The 15,546-nt window shown below is 31.8% G+C and overlaps 1 protein-coding gene across 4 annotated transcripts in view; it reads right to left on the bottom strand.

Moving 5' to 3' along the window:
- The window catches only part of LOC126978591 (transcriptional activator Myb), an 88,927-nt gene extending 73,908 nt beyond the window's left edge, over positions 1-15,019 (bottom strand). For 3 of the 4 annotated variants that reach the window (XM_050827578.1, XM_050827569.1, XM_050827555.1), the window contains exons 1-2: positions 14,855-15,019; positions 11,847-11,969 (exon numbers count right to left, since the gene is read on the bottom strand). In XM_050827578.1, the coding sequence (XP_050683535.1) occupies positions 11,847-11,969; positions 14,855-14,877 (146 nt within the window). In that variant the 5' untranslated portion in view covers positions 14,878-15,019. Of the gene's footprint in view, positions 1-9,520; positions 9,915-11,846; positions 11,970-14,854 lie in introns of those variants that run through there. The other variant, XM_050827563.1, reaches the window with a different exon arrangement.
- Between the last annotated feature and the right edge of the window lie 527 nt (positions 15,020-15,546).

The following is a 15,546-nucleotide window of genomic DNA, read 5'->3' on the forward strand; positions in this document are numbered from 1 at the left end:
TCAGGTGATGAAAATCTCTGACCACGCAATTTATTCTTTATTTTAGGGAAAGTATAGAAATCATTAGGGCTTAGGTCGGGGCTGTACGGCGGACGGTCTAATAATTCTATGTTTTCTTGCTCTAAAAACTAAATGCGGCGGTTGCAGTTCTCTTTACAGAGTTCAGAAACGACCTGTGGCAAACAAATGCTAGCATACCATTCTGTATTAACCGTTCTTTGTCCCTCAAGAGGAATAGTCGCAACATGGCCGGGTTTGGAGATAAACGTGGCCACCATTTTTTTAGCAACACTCCGTGAACGAACAATTTTTGTTGGCTTTAACTCATTTTCGAACACCCAAACTCGTGACTGGTTTCTTGTTTCGGGTTCGTACGCGTAAATCCATTATTCGTCACCTGATACGATGTTGTATAGCTATTGAGGATCCTCCGTGGAATCTTTCAAGAGTTCTGACGCACCAAGTAACGTGAGCCGCTTTTTGCTCTTCACAGAGCAAATGCGGTATCCATCGAAAATTCAACTTTTTTACACCTAATTGTTCATGCAAGATTATTTGTATTTGACTCATGCCAATGTCTAAAGTTGCCTGAATTTCGCGGTATGTCACATGTCGATCTTCCTCAATCAGCTTACGCACAGTACCAACGTTTTCTTTGGTGACTGCAGTTTTTGGACGACCTTGACGGGGATCATCACTGGGCTTGACACGTCCACGTTGAAGTTCAGCAAACCAGCGATAAATTGTGGTTTTGGATGGGGCTTCATCACCAAATGCAGAAATCATCCGGTCAACACACTGTTTTTGTGTTAAACCACTTCGAAAGTCATAATAAATCATCGCTCTAGAATTTTCACGAGTCAATTCCATTTTCTCAACGACTAAACAAGTTTGAAAAGACCTTGTGACAAGACCGAGAATCTTTTTTTAAATAAATAAATGGTATTCGATTTTTAAAACCAAGAAGTTTTCAATTAAAAAGATTTTAATATGACAGGAACATTGGAAATATTCCATTCCCGATACTTTTAGTGCAGCCCTCGTAACAAATATAAGCAAGAGATTTTATGGTCCCAGTACCAGTTATTTTGATATTTCCTTGCGGATGAAATTATGTCCTGAATAATTGAAATAATGAGTATTTAGATACAACATTTTTAATAGACGCAGGATCTTTACTAAAATATAGTTTTTTTGTAAACGTTAATCGGATACCGAACAAAAGCCATCTTATACAAAAATGCACAAATTTTCTAAAAAAGACAATATTTGAATGGAAAAAAAAGATTTTAATGAATTAAAATGTGTTTAAGTTACAAATCATAACAACCACTAAATGCGACACTGAAGACGTGTAGGAATGGATAAAATTTTGTTTGACGTTAAATTCACGTTCGTGAAGAGAATATTTAGTAACCCGTTTTTATGGCCGGAAATGTTAAACGCCTTATCAAAAATATAATGCGGATCTTAGCTTTGACTTCACTAAGGAGTAAGATGTGTAAGTCGAGTATTTGCAATCAATAAATAATGCAACGAATTTATCTAATTTTCAATTATTTATTATTTGGGTTTTTTTTTTAATATATATTTATTTGGGGTTTATTTCTAAATCAATATTTCTAATATTAAGTACTTCTTCTACATTAACTTTGTGGTCATCAATATTAGTTAAAAATTTTTTTTATGAAGTTAAAACATCATAACGTGTGCTGTTTCGTTCGCGTGCGTCTTTATTTTGCGGGTAATTATTTATAATGAATTATTCTGAGCTGTCATGCTCGACTATGTTACTTTATCTATTCTATACTATTCGCGCTATTTATAACCTAGGTCCAAAAACATCATTAAGAGGAAAATAAATAAATATTTTAACCGTTGCCTCTCAGTATATTCTTGATAATGTTAAGTATGTGCAAAGGCACATAAGGGAATTTTCTAGAAACTGTAATAATCGTTATGCTAACAACAGGAACAAACAAACTTATTATGCTTACTAGTTGGCTAAGTCGAGTTAGTAAGTTTGTTGTGGAGCGATCGATGTACCTGTATATGCTTTTACAATATGATATCAGAAAATACAAAAGAATTTTTAAAAGACGTTTATGTGGTAAAAGTTACTATTACAAAAACGATTGAAACGCAAAACCACTGATTGGAAACGGAGCGACCGCCTTCAGGCTATTTTAATTTAATTGTATCGAAATTTTCTTAAAGAAAAAAAAAGGTTTTTCAGCTGAGTTAATGCGCCCGTTTGGATATGGGTAATTTTTACAATAAGAGATTTCAAGTCCTATTTTTCTTTAAAAATATTTGAATTTGAATTTCTGTATCTCTGTTTGGTGTCTAGAGGAAATATACGCTAGTATATTCTGTCTTATTAATAAACGCAATGAAAAGTTACTCTTAGTTTTAAATTACTTCTCCCTGTCATGTCATTCTGTAGTGACAAAGATAAAGAGATTTTTTTTTTAAATTTGGGATAACTTTACTTCGCGTTTATTAATAACACAGTAAGTGGATAGCGGAAAAAGCAATAGACCCCTGTCAAAATGTTAGCTATACATTTAAATAAAACACTTTTAAAAGATTAAAACGCGTTACATTAGATTATTGCGTAAAAGTTACATTTTTATTTTAGTTAATCCGAGTTTTCAAGACCTTTCCAGATCTCGGCTTCAGGGGGACTGGTAAGTACAATTACACGCGTTGTAATCCTTTAAAAGTATTTTATATAAATTTGTAACACTCGTGTTAATCAAAGAATATACTATGTAGGCTATTTATCTATTAGTTTATGAGATACAGCCTGCTGACGGATCATATTAGAGTACGAAAAAGTATTATAGTTATAAGGTTCATAAAAGGCTGAGCTGCTTCGAATGTTAGCAACATTTTTTGCCAGAGGCCCTCATCAAGTAGAACACGCACAATAACTAATCGACAATCTGAGTACGCGAGACCTTGGAGAGATTCAAGGTTTCGTGGCGCACGCCGGATTATCCGGACGAGTTGAAGGCCAAAATTTATTAGCTTTTTTTATTTGAATTTGGACCATTCAATGCCTTGTAATGTGTGGTCATTTTCTTTGAATACCATAAATCATATCATCTCAAAACTTTTACAAACATATAGATACAGATATTTTTTTATGTTTTTACTGCATAACATAAGAAATAAAATTTCTACATACAGATTGACGTAGGTATCTCCTTTCCAACATAACTTGATTTGAAGCACCGCAGTCAGCAAGAATAATGTCAGAGACCTCTTCGTTAAATATTGCATTGAACTATTAGAATTCATTGTAGTCATTATATATTATAATATTTATTGAAGTGAAACTTCTTTAGAATCGTTGTGATTTCAAACCGGATGCAACGGAAAAAACGACAGGTAAGAGACACAAATACAAAAATGTGTAGGATGAAGCCGGCAAAGAATGAGACAGAAATATGCATACTATTGAAGTGAAGACTTCTTTATCATCGTTGTGATTTGAAAGTTGATGAAAAGACCAGGAGAACATATTATTATATATATTAGTGGTGGTAGGAATGTCTTTCATAGCGGTTGAAATCATGTGTCATCCTAGCAACACGTACCAGGAATTCATATGCAGTTTAGAGGTTCATGCACCATGCAGGTTTCACTTCTGATATGTGTACTTTGTACGCTCAATGTTTTTTATACCTATTCTCTTTTTTTTACAAAGGGCTAATGCGGAGAAAAGTGGTGATAATGGTGAACTTTCAGATCAGGGATGTACGAAAAAAGGGCAGGTCAAGAATAAGACTGCAAGAAGACTCGAAAATACTTGTGGTTATAATAGTTGCCTGCCGGCGTTACACAACGGCAGCTTGTAAGTATAAGATCCAAACGAATATAATATGAAAACTCAAAACTGGTACAGGTGTAATCTTGCAATTTAAAATTGGTTGTCGTTTTCCGTAAAATATGGTAAAGGGCAGCGATGGCTGGTCTATTTGTGTAATTAGCGCTATTTGTGGTGGCAGGATAATACTTTCATCAAGGACCCAGCTTTTGTTGTTAAAGAAAGATATATTTTTAAAATACTTATATTATTTATAAAAAGTTAGCATAATACTTTCATTATTAACTTTTTTTTTTCAATATTAATCAGTGTGGTAATTGGTGAAATTCACTTCTCTAGCAATTACGTACTTATACAGTATCAATACTACATGAAGTTCTGTGAATACTTTATTTAAAAAACACGAACGACGAGAAATTATCTCGTGTCTCCGGGAAGGAACCCATAAGTCTCGTAATGTTATATCAAGTTACTTGTTTTGGTCGAATCTCTTCCAGCTCATCATGTTTTAAACTTGGACATAATGACAATACCAGTTTTCACATTATTATGCCATATTTCGATAAGGTTTTTGTTCGATGATGCTAATTGTTTACTGGCTAAAAAAATTATCGTTAAAGGTCTGGGCATCACTAGTTACATATTTAAAATTACTCGTGTTATACACAGTTAAAGATTTTTTTCTTTTATGACAATTAGGGACGAGACGAGCAGGATGTTCAGCTGATGGTAATTGATATGCCCTGCTCAATACAATGGAGTGTCGCTCAGGATTCTTGAAAAACTCAAAAATTCTGCAATTTCACTACCTACACAGCACCCTTCAGACCGCAACAAAATAATGCTTACACATTACTGATTCTTATAGGTAATGTTATATAGTGACAAAATGAATGTTAAAAATCTATATTGTAAATAAATAGATTGACAGGACCATCACACTTAAAATTTGATTTAATATTACATGTACTTACTTAGTACTTGTGTGATACATTGTATTTTAATTTAAAAAAAAAAATACATTGTTTCATCGAGGGCCGAGTTAATTTATTTATTTTAAAAAGGCTTAAGTTAAGACTGACTAAATTGTCCAACCTGGTATTAGGTACATTGATCTCACAAATTTTACATTAGAAGAACTTAAGTGCTTGACTTTATTTTACAGGTTATGATTTGTGTCTTGTTAGCTTTATTATTTCATATCATAAATCTAAAATTTAAAAGGTAATTATCCCTACCCTTGATTTCTGAATAATATATATTTCACTTTTATCCGCTTCATTATTCAGCTACTCTAGATATCAGCTATTCAAATGTGCAGAGACCCAATTTATTTATATTTAAATATATATTTATATATACAAATGAAGTGAAGCCAAGAAAAACAATGCTCTGACTGGCAGCAATACTGATAATTTATTAACTGCATTTTATATAAAGAAATTATTGAAAGAATAAAAAAAATGCTGACTTTATAATTTGATATCATATCTGGTTTTCAAATCATCTTTTTATTTATTGATTTAAGTGTCTAAATAGAGAAATACTAACAATATTGTATCTCAGAATCCCCACATAGGATGTCATATTAGTCGAGAGTAGAGCAGCTCCACTTGCTTATGTGGCTTATGCTTATGTGGTGTAAGGTTTATTAAAACTAAGAATATTGCAATTTGCCACAATGCTAAGAAATATTTTAATTAACATTTTCCTGGCCTGTTTTTATCGGTTGTCTAACAGCAAGAGACCATCTAGACGTATAAATAATCTAAGGCTTAGAAAATATTTTAAATTTCTAAAAATTTCTTTTTTGTGAAACACTCATTTTTTAAGATTGCAAACTTGTAGTCGATAGTCACCAAAATATAAATGTCTACTGGGCGGGCGTACGCGACACGATCCAGTGCCGGAATCCATTGATGTATCCGCCAGCTACTGTATCAATGTAAATCAGCCTTTAGGTTTTAATAATTATGTGTGTGAATGTTGCGTCGACCGACCGTAAGAGGCGCTGGTCGACATTCGACAGTGTGGCTTAGCAAGCCCGTTAGAGTAAAAATGTTCTGTATTTAGCAAGTTACTGTCGTTTAGGTGAGGAATCACCTTACTCGCGCATTGTCTGTCTGTTTATAAGTTTTGGCAACTTTAAAACTCTATTACTGTCTAAATTAATCGTTTACACTTAACTTAACTTAATATTAGTAACAGTGAGTTTTAGTGAAGCCCAATGGCACCTACCCATGCTATAATGTTAAATAAATAATAAAAATACCAAACTGGATGTGAGATTGTAATACTGCGCTATTTCCTAGTAAAGGAGATTAAATGTCATTGAAGCAACAATTATAAAAGGAAAATACAAAGGAGTTTTTTTTTTATTTCCAAGTATCCCGATGATTCTAACAGACTTGCCGTTCGAGTTCAAGCGACTACAGTTACCTGTGCACCCGGCTTTTGCAATGACCATAATCAAAAAGCTAGACTAACCATTGGAGGTTTGGGGAATTAATTTAGACTTTCCGGGTTTTTCGCATGGTCAGCTGCATACAAACAAACACATCGAGTATATTGGGAGAGCTTCAGATTATTGACAACTAATTACTGACAGTAGAAGGTAGTACTTTATCTCTATCTGTAGATAGTATATTGGGAACCGCCGTAAGAGATAGACTGAATATTTGGAACAGCCATTAATGAATTGCTAGAGAGTTAATTGGCTAGTTTCATAATATAAATGAATGCTTATAGCACAATAATCTAATAGTTATTCAAAGGGTGAAATAAAACTTAAATATTACATTACATGTCCAACATCTATAGGGTGTTGTAGAAGAAATGGAGTAGCAATGATCACTTAACATCAGGTAGCCATAACTCATTTGTCCTCATCTTCCATAAAAAAATATTAACAATGCAATGTTTTTTTCTGCAAATACACAAGTACTTATACTAGTTAATAAGAAATAAATGCAATAAACAAAGTTTAGTATGTACATAAAAGTTTTAGCAGCTGAAGCTGAACTAGGAAGAACCTGTATTTCGGCTTACACAGCCAATCCCCTTGTATCACATTAAATAATTTATAATGCTTGCATTTAATATTGTACATACTAATATTGTGTGATAGTGGTCCATGGCCTGATCCTCTCTTTGGATGTTATAATTTCATTTAATTTTAGTATCTATTTACAACTTTCATCTCCAGTCTACAAACTTTAAATGGAATTTTTTTCCCAAAATTGATAACATCACTTCAATGTAGAATTTCAGAATCTTACCTACTGATAAAGTTATTTCATACTTGAAGCTGGTGGATATGCAGAACCTACTAGAACACACCTCAATAGAAGTGGACAGAAAAATAAGAATAACATATTATGATATTGTGAAATATTTGTTATATTGTATAATGTGGTACCAACAAGGAAAAAGATGGGTTGTTTAGATAAAGGTTAGAATTGTAATAATATGTGATAAACTTATTATATTGCCCTATTTTTATAGTGTGATTACTGCATTTTCATTTGTATTACTCAACTGAGACTACCATGTTACTTGGTCAAGGGAAACTAAAACATATTCAGACTAACAATGTATGTAGTTAGGAAAAATATATAGTAACAAATTATGACATTCTATATATTTATAGACAAATCATGTACAAAAATGTTTAAGGGTAAATATAAAATGGCATTGTTAAAAAAACAACAGGAAGCTGAAAATTTTAATTATTGTGTATGGAAAGAACTTCCCTTATATAAATATTTTTCATGATTGATTACACCATAACATTTGCAACTCCTTTCATATTACATTTAAACTGACACATTGACACACACTCAGATATTTATACAACACACACACTCACAAATACACTCATAATTTATACAGAGGTTGATACATTTAGAAAAAGTTTAGATCTGCATTGTAATTGTTATTAGTTTGCCCTCTTTATTATGTATCCCACCTTACACCTTAGGGAGATGGGAATGGCTGAAAACCAGCACTGCATGAAAATATTATTTCAAGCAGCATAAGCTGAGCCTACTTCCTTTTGTCTTAATGTATGTTTTGTAATAAGCTGATATTGTATACTTAAATTAAGTTCAAGGCAATAAATTTTATTATTATTATTAAAAACAAAGATGAAATATGAAACCTTCCACAAATTGAACAATAATTATTTTTCGACTGCTATCCACATTTACTCCAGTTGTTTAAAATATTCCTGGTCAATTAGCAGCAATGTAAACCATTTATTCCATTCAGGTTACATATCTTGAATTTATCAGACTGCAAATGATATGTTCTTATATGTGTATAGAACATCATTCGTAACAAACAAAATTATGTGTGATACAAAAATGAAGACTCATGTAATATAATTCCTGAATAACGTTCCAAGCCACAAACATCATATTTAGAGGAATTTGTGTTTAAAGTTAAAGTTTAATAAATATTAGTGCCCTCCATACACATACATGTGGGTTGGGCTACTAAGTCATGATGTCAATTAACAGTGACAGTAGGGCTGCCATTTTTTGTCAGTCTGTTAATATGAATCGCATGACCAGTTTTGTATTCTTTTCTTAATTTCTACATGATTGTGGTTTGGAATGTTTTTCTGGAAATACATACAATTATAGTTTCAAACATTTGCTTTGAAATATTTATAAATATAATGCAAGAGATAATTTTCAAGAAATGCCGCAAACCAAGTTGAAACTTTCTCAGGTAATGTATGAGCAGAAAATTCTATGCCACCAAAGTATAAAAAAAATGGTGACAATCTGATTTTGATGAATTTTTCTACAAAATTACTATTAAGGTTAATAATAGATATTTTAAGTACAGTTTAGCTGCTGACAGTGACCACTGACAGACCTTTAACAGTATAAAATAGAATAATATTGCTCTCCCTAGGTATCTCTCAGTTGTACAAATACTTGACCATTTTTTAGTATTATTAAAAAAAGAACATGTAAGTATCACATAATTAATTGTATTGTTAGACAATATTCAATGAGATGTAGTTATAAAGTTCATACAATTTTTCTTACAGTCTAGCCTTCTACTAAAAGTCTCACCTTCAATAAATACCTGATTACCCATATGTACCTTACATACTTACTGATAATTTTGGTGGGTTAGAAAAATATATATGAACCAAGACAGCTTATAATAAACTGCAGTAATTTTTGGAGAGAATACTTAATGGATAAGCGGCTGATATTGTAACAAATATTGAAACCATAGAAAATAACAATTTAGTTTTTTCATTTTCATCTAATATTTAGCTAAAAGCATGGCTGCACTATCATATCGGTGTAATATTATGTAATTCTAGTTAAATAATATAATAATAAAATAATTAATGTTAAATTCAAGTAAATACCTCCAAGCATGAGAATTTCAAAATCAACAAAAATATTGTTAAAACATTAATAAACTAGGTCCAAAAATATGTTCATTACGGTTAATTAAAGATGTATCAAAAACTTATTTAAAACTATATTTATATATCGATTTTTATTTATAATTGTAACTTTTTATAACTTGCCGGTTAAAGTCATGTCAAAAACAATTTGATTATAGAATTTATTTAACATGACTATGGGTTTTTATATTCTTTTAATTTTGATGTTTAAATAATTAACTACCTATGCACTTAATTAAATAACTCACTTTTTGCGTTTGCCGGCTTTTGCTCCATTGTTTTCTGATGGTAGGTTATAAGCTTCGCCAAAAATCCGATATTGTAATTCATCATCGTCGATACTTTGATATTGCATTGCTTACACTTCAGTTTTAAATAATATGTTTACGAAAATATAATCCACCCTTATCATAACTTGACCTAAGTAACATTATAAAACATAATACTACCAAACAAATTCACTTTTGTGTTTTACTACGGTCACTACTACGACGATAGTCGATATTTTATAAAATATACAAAAGTTTTTCGCGGTAAAATGTGTAAACTTTTTTTAATCTTCCACAGGACAATAACTCTAGACACAAACAACGGCCTAATCGTTGTGACTGCTGAGCCGGACCGGCTGCGACTGACGCGCGCGCCACGAACGAACGAATGGAATATGGATCGAATGAGCAAAAAACAATGAAACTTGAAGCATGGGGTCTTGGCCCTGGGGGCATAGAGTATGGACCATAGCTGAATGTGAATGCTGATACCCTGATGGCACTTGGCATTTGGCAGCTTTATTGTAGTCAGTAAGTTACCGCAGTGCCCCAATTAGTCTATAGAATATTAACCATAGTAGTCTTCAAGTAACAACTTACCAACTTTACAATTTATATTGTGTACCTTCGTAAGCCATGGATACCTTCTCGTTCATTCGTTAATTACTTCTTACTTACTTGCTAGTATTTTTTTTTCAGGAACTGATTTGCGTAATACATTGAGTTAATAATTTAAACAATAAGTAAGTAGGTATTAAATTTAAAACAAATATGGGGTGTTACATATAGTATAGGATAGCGGAATATGGTCAATGTCCTTTGATTATTTAAGATGTAAACAGTTTGGGTTTCGATATTTAGGAAGGTTACTTGTACATTGTTTCATTAATTTGACAAAGGCGCGCTATTTATTTGTAATGCTAAACCTACCTCAGGTAGTGCAACAATTTTGAATAAACCACATATCAAATATTGAAATAAAACCAATAAAGTTCTATAGAACGCCATTGAATAATACCTCAGATTTTTTTTAAATTATGTTCAAAAGTTAGATTTTTAGGAAATGTTTCTTAGTAGCTACAATATCCGGCGTCCATTAATAAATAAGAAATACCACAAGGAAGGTAAATATATAAACTAATAATAAAAATAAGTGAATAAGTAGAAGCCGATTTGCATAAATCTATCGGAGTTAGTGTAACTGTTTGCATAGCCACGATATTGACCAATTTCCTTAAAATCAGTAAAATAAAAAAGCTTGAAAAACGGATGCCCCATGATCTAACCTATAGAACGGCACGCGTTGAAGCCTACCTGACGTAAAAAAGTAGATTCTATATTAAGAGATTTCATACAAAAAACTACGCTACTATCTAAGCTACGCAATGACTGACTCTACGGCAAAAGCCACAACAATGTTCTTAAGCTAAGCTTACCCATAGGAAAGTGATGGTAGCTGTTTGTGTTGATAAAGTGACCACCATTTCACGATGTAATTTAATAGTTTTGTTAGGTCCGGCTCGCAAAAATACTAGATGGGTATTGTTATGAACTTCGAACAATGATTGCAGTAGCAATGACTGACTCTACGGCAAAAGCCACAACAATGTTCTTAAGCTAAGCTTACCCATAGGAAAGTGATGGTAGCTGTTTGTGTTGATAAAGTGACCACCATTTCACGATGTAATTTAATAGTTTTGTTAGGTCCGGCTCGCAAAAATACTAGATGGGTATTGTTATGAACTTCGAACAATGATTGCTACTGCAATCATTGTTCGACTGCTACTGCAGTCCTTGTTATTTCTTTATAATAACGCAAGACCTCATACAACACGCTTAAACGGCTTAAAAAACCTCCGACAACCTCCATTCTCGCCAGATGTGGCCCCAACCGACAACGACTTTTACCGCGATTTGGACAATTTTTACTTGAAAAAGAATTTTCTGAATCTTGGCAAGAAGCTATACCAAAAATATCTTAACAGCGTTTGTTGAGTTCGCAGAGCTATAGATAATTAAGGCATAAATGACCATCCCGTGAGATGGCAGAAATGTTTAAGATAAATACTTTTATATTTATAAATATATTTTATTATTATAACGGTTATTAAACCTTAATCCCTCATATCATTACTTTATGAATGTAGAGCAAAAAATAGTTGTATTTCGTATTATCAATCTCGCTTTGATGAAATTTCCATTTCTGTCGTGTGTTTAATAAGCCTTAACCTGTCTTCGCATTAAAAAAATGAATACTAAAACTCACAATAAATAAAACCTAATAAAACAAAAAAACATTACTTACTCTTCTGGCTCCTGCTTCACTTCAACCAAGTCATCTATATCTTCTTCTGTGTTCAGCTTTGATTTCAGCAGCTGCAGCTTCTCTATTTGTAACTGCAGATAGGACTTCGTGCCTTCATCCATACTGCAACCCATATTAATAGTTAAAATTATTTTAAATTATAAAAGTTAAGACAAAACTAAAGAAAGAACTCTTTATACAGGTGGAATTATGTAATGCCACCTAAACGAAGGCACTCTTAATTATAATTAATTATTCTAACTCATGATTTTAACCTCATTTGATTTATTAAGTTTGCGAGAATACATCCTTATAATTGACCCTAACGATCGATGCAATAAAAGTACAGTATGTAACTTTAACACATTTTAGTCGGTTCAATTCCCGGATGTGGTACACGATTTTTTGGAAATGTCTGAATGCACTTTTCTTTCTTTTCGAAAATAAGGAAATGTTTTCTTTGAGAAATATGTCGTATAAAAAACGGGTTCTCATTTATCGAATTTGGTTGCGCAACTTTTTCTGCTAGTGTGTACCTACCAGTTTTAAAATAATATAGTCTTGGAAAGGTTGTGCACTAAAATGATTTTAGGGCAAGCTCTCTAGTGATATCCTTGATAAAGCTTTTTTCGTTAGAAAAAGAGAAACACTTTAAGTTAAGTAAATAATAAGTCTATCAAGATTTTTTTAAAGTCAACCCCTAAGTGAATTTAAATAGGATTGAACGATTATTAGAACTTTTATGCAAGATGCATAAGCTTGAATACGTTTGAAATGGGCTGTTAATAAATTATAAAAAAATATAAATCATTACAGTTCGTTTTTCAACAAACGCCACTTTATTATTCACAACTCTTAAGAGACGGTTTCCGGTAGGTTTAGACGTTATAGTTACTATTGATTTAAAAACGTACAATCGTCTACCATTTCAACTACCCAACTTAACTTTTGAAAAAAAATGAAACAATCCATTAACATTACGGGAAGCTAGCCACAATACAGCAGTGAAATTAAAAAAAAATGCCGTTTCTGAAATTGAGTGTATAAACAAACATACATACCGATAAACACAAAATAGTCATAATTTTTAAAACTACTCTTAAATTAGGTAAGCCTGGGAATTGATTAGGTACGAATAATTTTTTTTTTTTTGTAATAAAATCTACCTAACTTACGCAATGTCGTTCGTGTTAATCTTTGTATATGCAAGATGTGATACATCTTAACGAATATTTAATTAATATAAACAAAAAACCAATAAAAAATATGAATTAAAAAAATATCAATAGCACACTAGTATTGGCCTTATATTAAATAAACTTTGACAAGAGGACAGATAGACGGGCACAACAGTACAAGAGTGATCCAATAATATTTTCGCCTTTCTCCACTCAGAAATACGGAAACCTAAACATAGTTATGCATTTCATATATATACATCATACATCATCATCAGCCGGATGACGTCCACTGCTGGACAAAGTACCTAACGTCCAACGTATTCCGGCGATCTTGACTAGATCGTCGGTCCATCTTGCGGGGGTTCAAAGCATAGTATACCCATTTAGTTTCACTGTGTATATTTGAAATTCAATAGTATCATGTCGCAATATTGTCAATTTATTAATTTTTAATTCGATATCAGCCACCACAAGAAACCATGTCCAAATTCTTGAAAGCATGAGTTAAGTGGCGGACATCTTGAATTTCAAAAATAATCCCAAAATCAATCTCTACTACCCCGAGAACAGTATGGCTGAAATTATTGAAAATAATGCGCAGTGCGCCCATCTTGGTATTCAAAATGATCTCAGATCTAATTTTTTGCAACTCTGATAATATTGGAAACGATATCTATATTTTTATGATGTTACTTTTAATATTAGTAAGAAACTTTATTTCGCTGTGATTATTTCGAACTTAAATTCATATCAAAAATTCATTCTTTTTCTATACCCATGGACCACTTGCGTGCAAAATTTCATGATGATCGGTTTAATAGTTATGGCGTGAAAGCGTAACAAACATCTCAAACTCACATTGGCATTAACTGTAATATAAGTATAGATACTTGACTGACTTATCAAATACCGATTTAAAAAAGGGGGTGGTGTGTACCTTTGTGTTTTTATGTTTGTTAGGTATCTCCGAACTAAGTACCTACTAATAAGATAACCGTTTTAGAAAATATCTTTTGGTAAGCTTTAGTTATTTTACTAATTCGTCGGAAGATTGAATGCCCCGAAGTCATTGCGGAATATAATATTACAGTCGTATGCTATATCGACATTTTAAATTTACCGCCCATTGAACATGATTTACTTTTGCTTATAGGTTATCAGGATGCTACAAGTCTTGAAATAATCATTCATAAACGGCAACAAAACAATTTCCAATTTTTAAGGACCTAATATTGTGTTTATGGTTATCCAGATTAACAAAATTATGTATATCACAAATCAATATAAATAATGCAAATGTATCCTTATACTATAAGAATTAGGAAAATCTGGAAATAAATGCAAGATCTAGTACCAAAACTATTTTTGTATTCACAGTGAATTATCGTATTTTCAAAATATTATTTATTATGTAACACGAACCTATATATAGGCACTGGGTACTGCGATTAAAGTTATTTTAAGTATAGTAATGTTAATGTGGTTATGAAAGACATGTTTATAGTTTTAAATCAATATATAATCTCGTTTATAATCTAAATGTCAAATATCAAAAAGAACGTTTCATTTTGAGTATACCGTTAATTAACAAATTTGAAGATGGAGCTTAAAATGTGTACGTTAAACGGTATTCACTACTTCAAATTTTTAGGTTTTTAACATAAATATTTCTAAAAAACGTGTAAACCGTTTTAATTAAAATTAATTCTATTGAAATAAAAATACGATACAGCATCACTAAATTCTTATAAACTCTTACAAATTAATACAGTTCTGTTGTGGTTATGCGATGACGACACTATTGATCGCGTAATTAAATGCACGTACCTTGAATTAGAATTTTCCTCCATAAGGACTGACTATTTGGTACCAAAAATTTAGTAAAAAATTAATAAATAAATACCCATTGGTATACATAAGCTTATAAATAATATAACCACTGCAAAAAGAATAAATAAAATTTAACATGTAAATATTAGCTGTTCGTTAATATTCGTTACACTCAAATGAGGACATTTGCTATCTCTATCGCCTGATAACTATATCGTTCCAAGATAGAAAAGGACAAAGTTATGATACCGTAAATAAACATCCCGAATCTATAGTTTGTCGCCATTTTGAAGGAAACGAGAACATTGTCTATGATAGCCCACTAATGTTGCCATCTTAAAAAAGTATTATTCGTGGTCATAGATATAGAATTATACCCAGTCTTTTTAATGATTGAATCTATAGGAGTTCACGTTTGGATTGCAATAATTTTGCCATTTCTAAAGATCTATTTATACAAATTAAACTATTATACAAAACGTGTTTCTCGACAGCCATACAACCAAATATTGTTGTTAGAAATTCATTAGCTGTTAGACGGTATCCAATATATAGGGAAAATACGATGAACTAGCGGCACGCATATATAGTATTTGTTGAAATAAATTAGACTTGAAATAAATTCAAATTGAATAACGAGTTTGAGCTATCTAGTTATAACTAGTTTTGAACTATCGTTTCCTTTGTCT

Source organism: Leptidea sinapis, chromosome 3 (assembly GCF_905404315.1).
Source record: "Leptidea sinapis chromosome 3, ilLepSina1.1, whole genome shotgun sequence".
Classification (NCBI taxonomy): Eukaryota; Metazoa; Arthropoda; class Insecta; order Lepidoptera; family Pieridae; genus Leptidea; species Leptidea sinapis.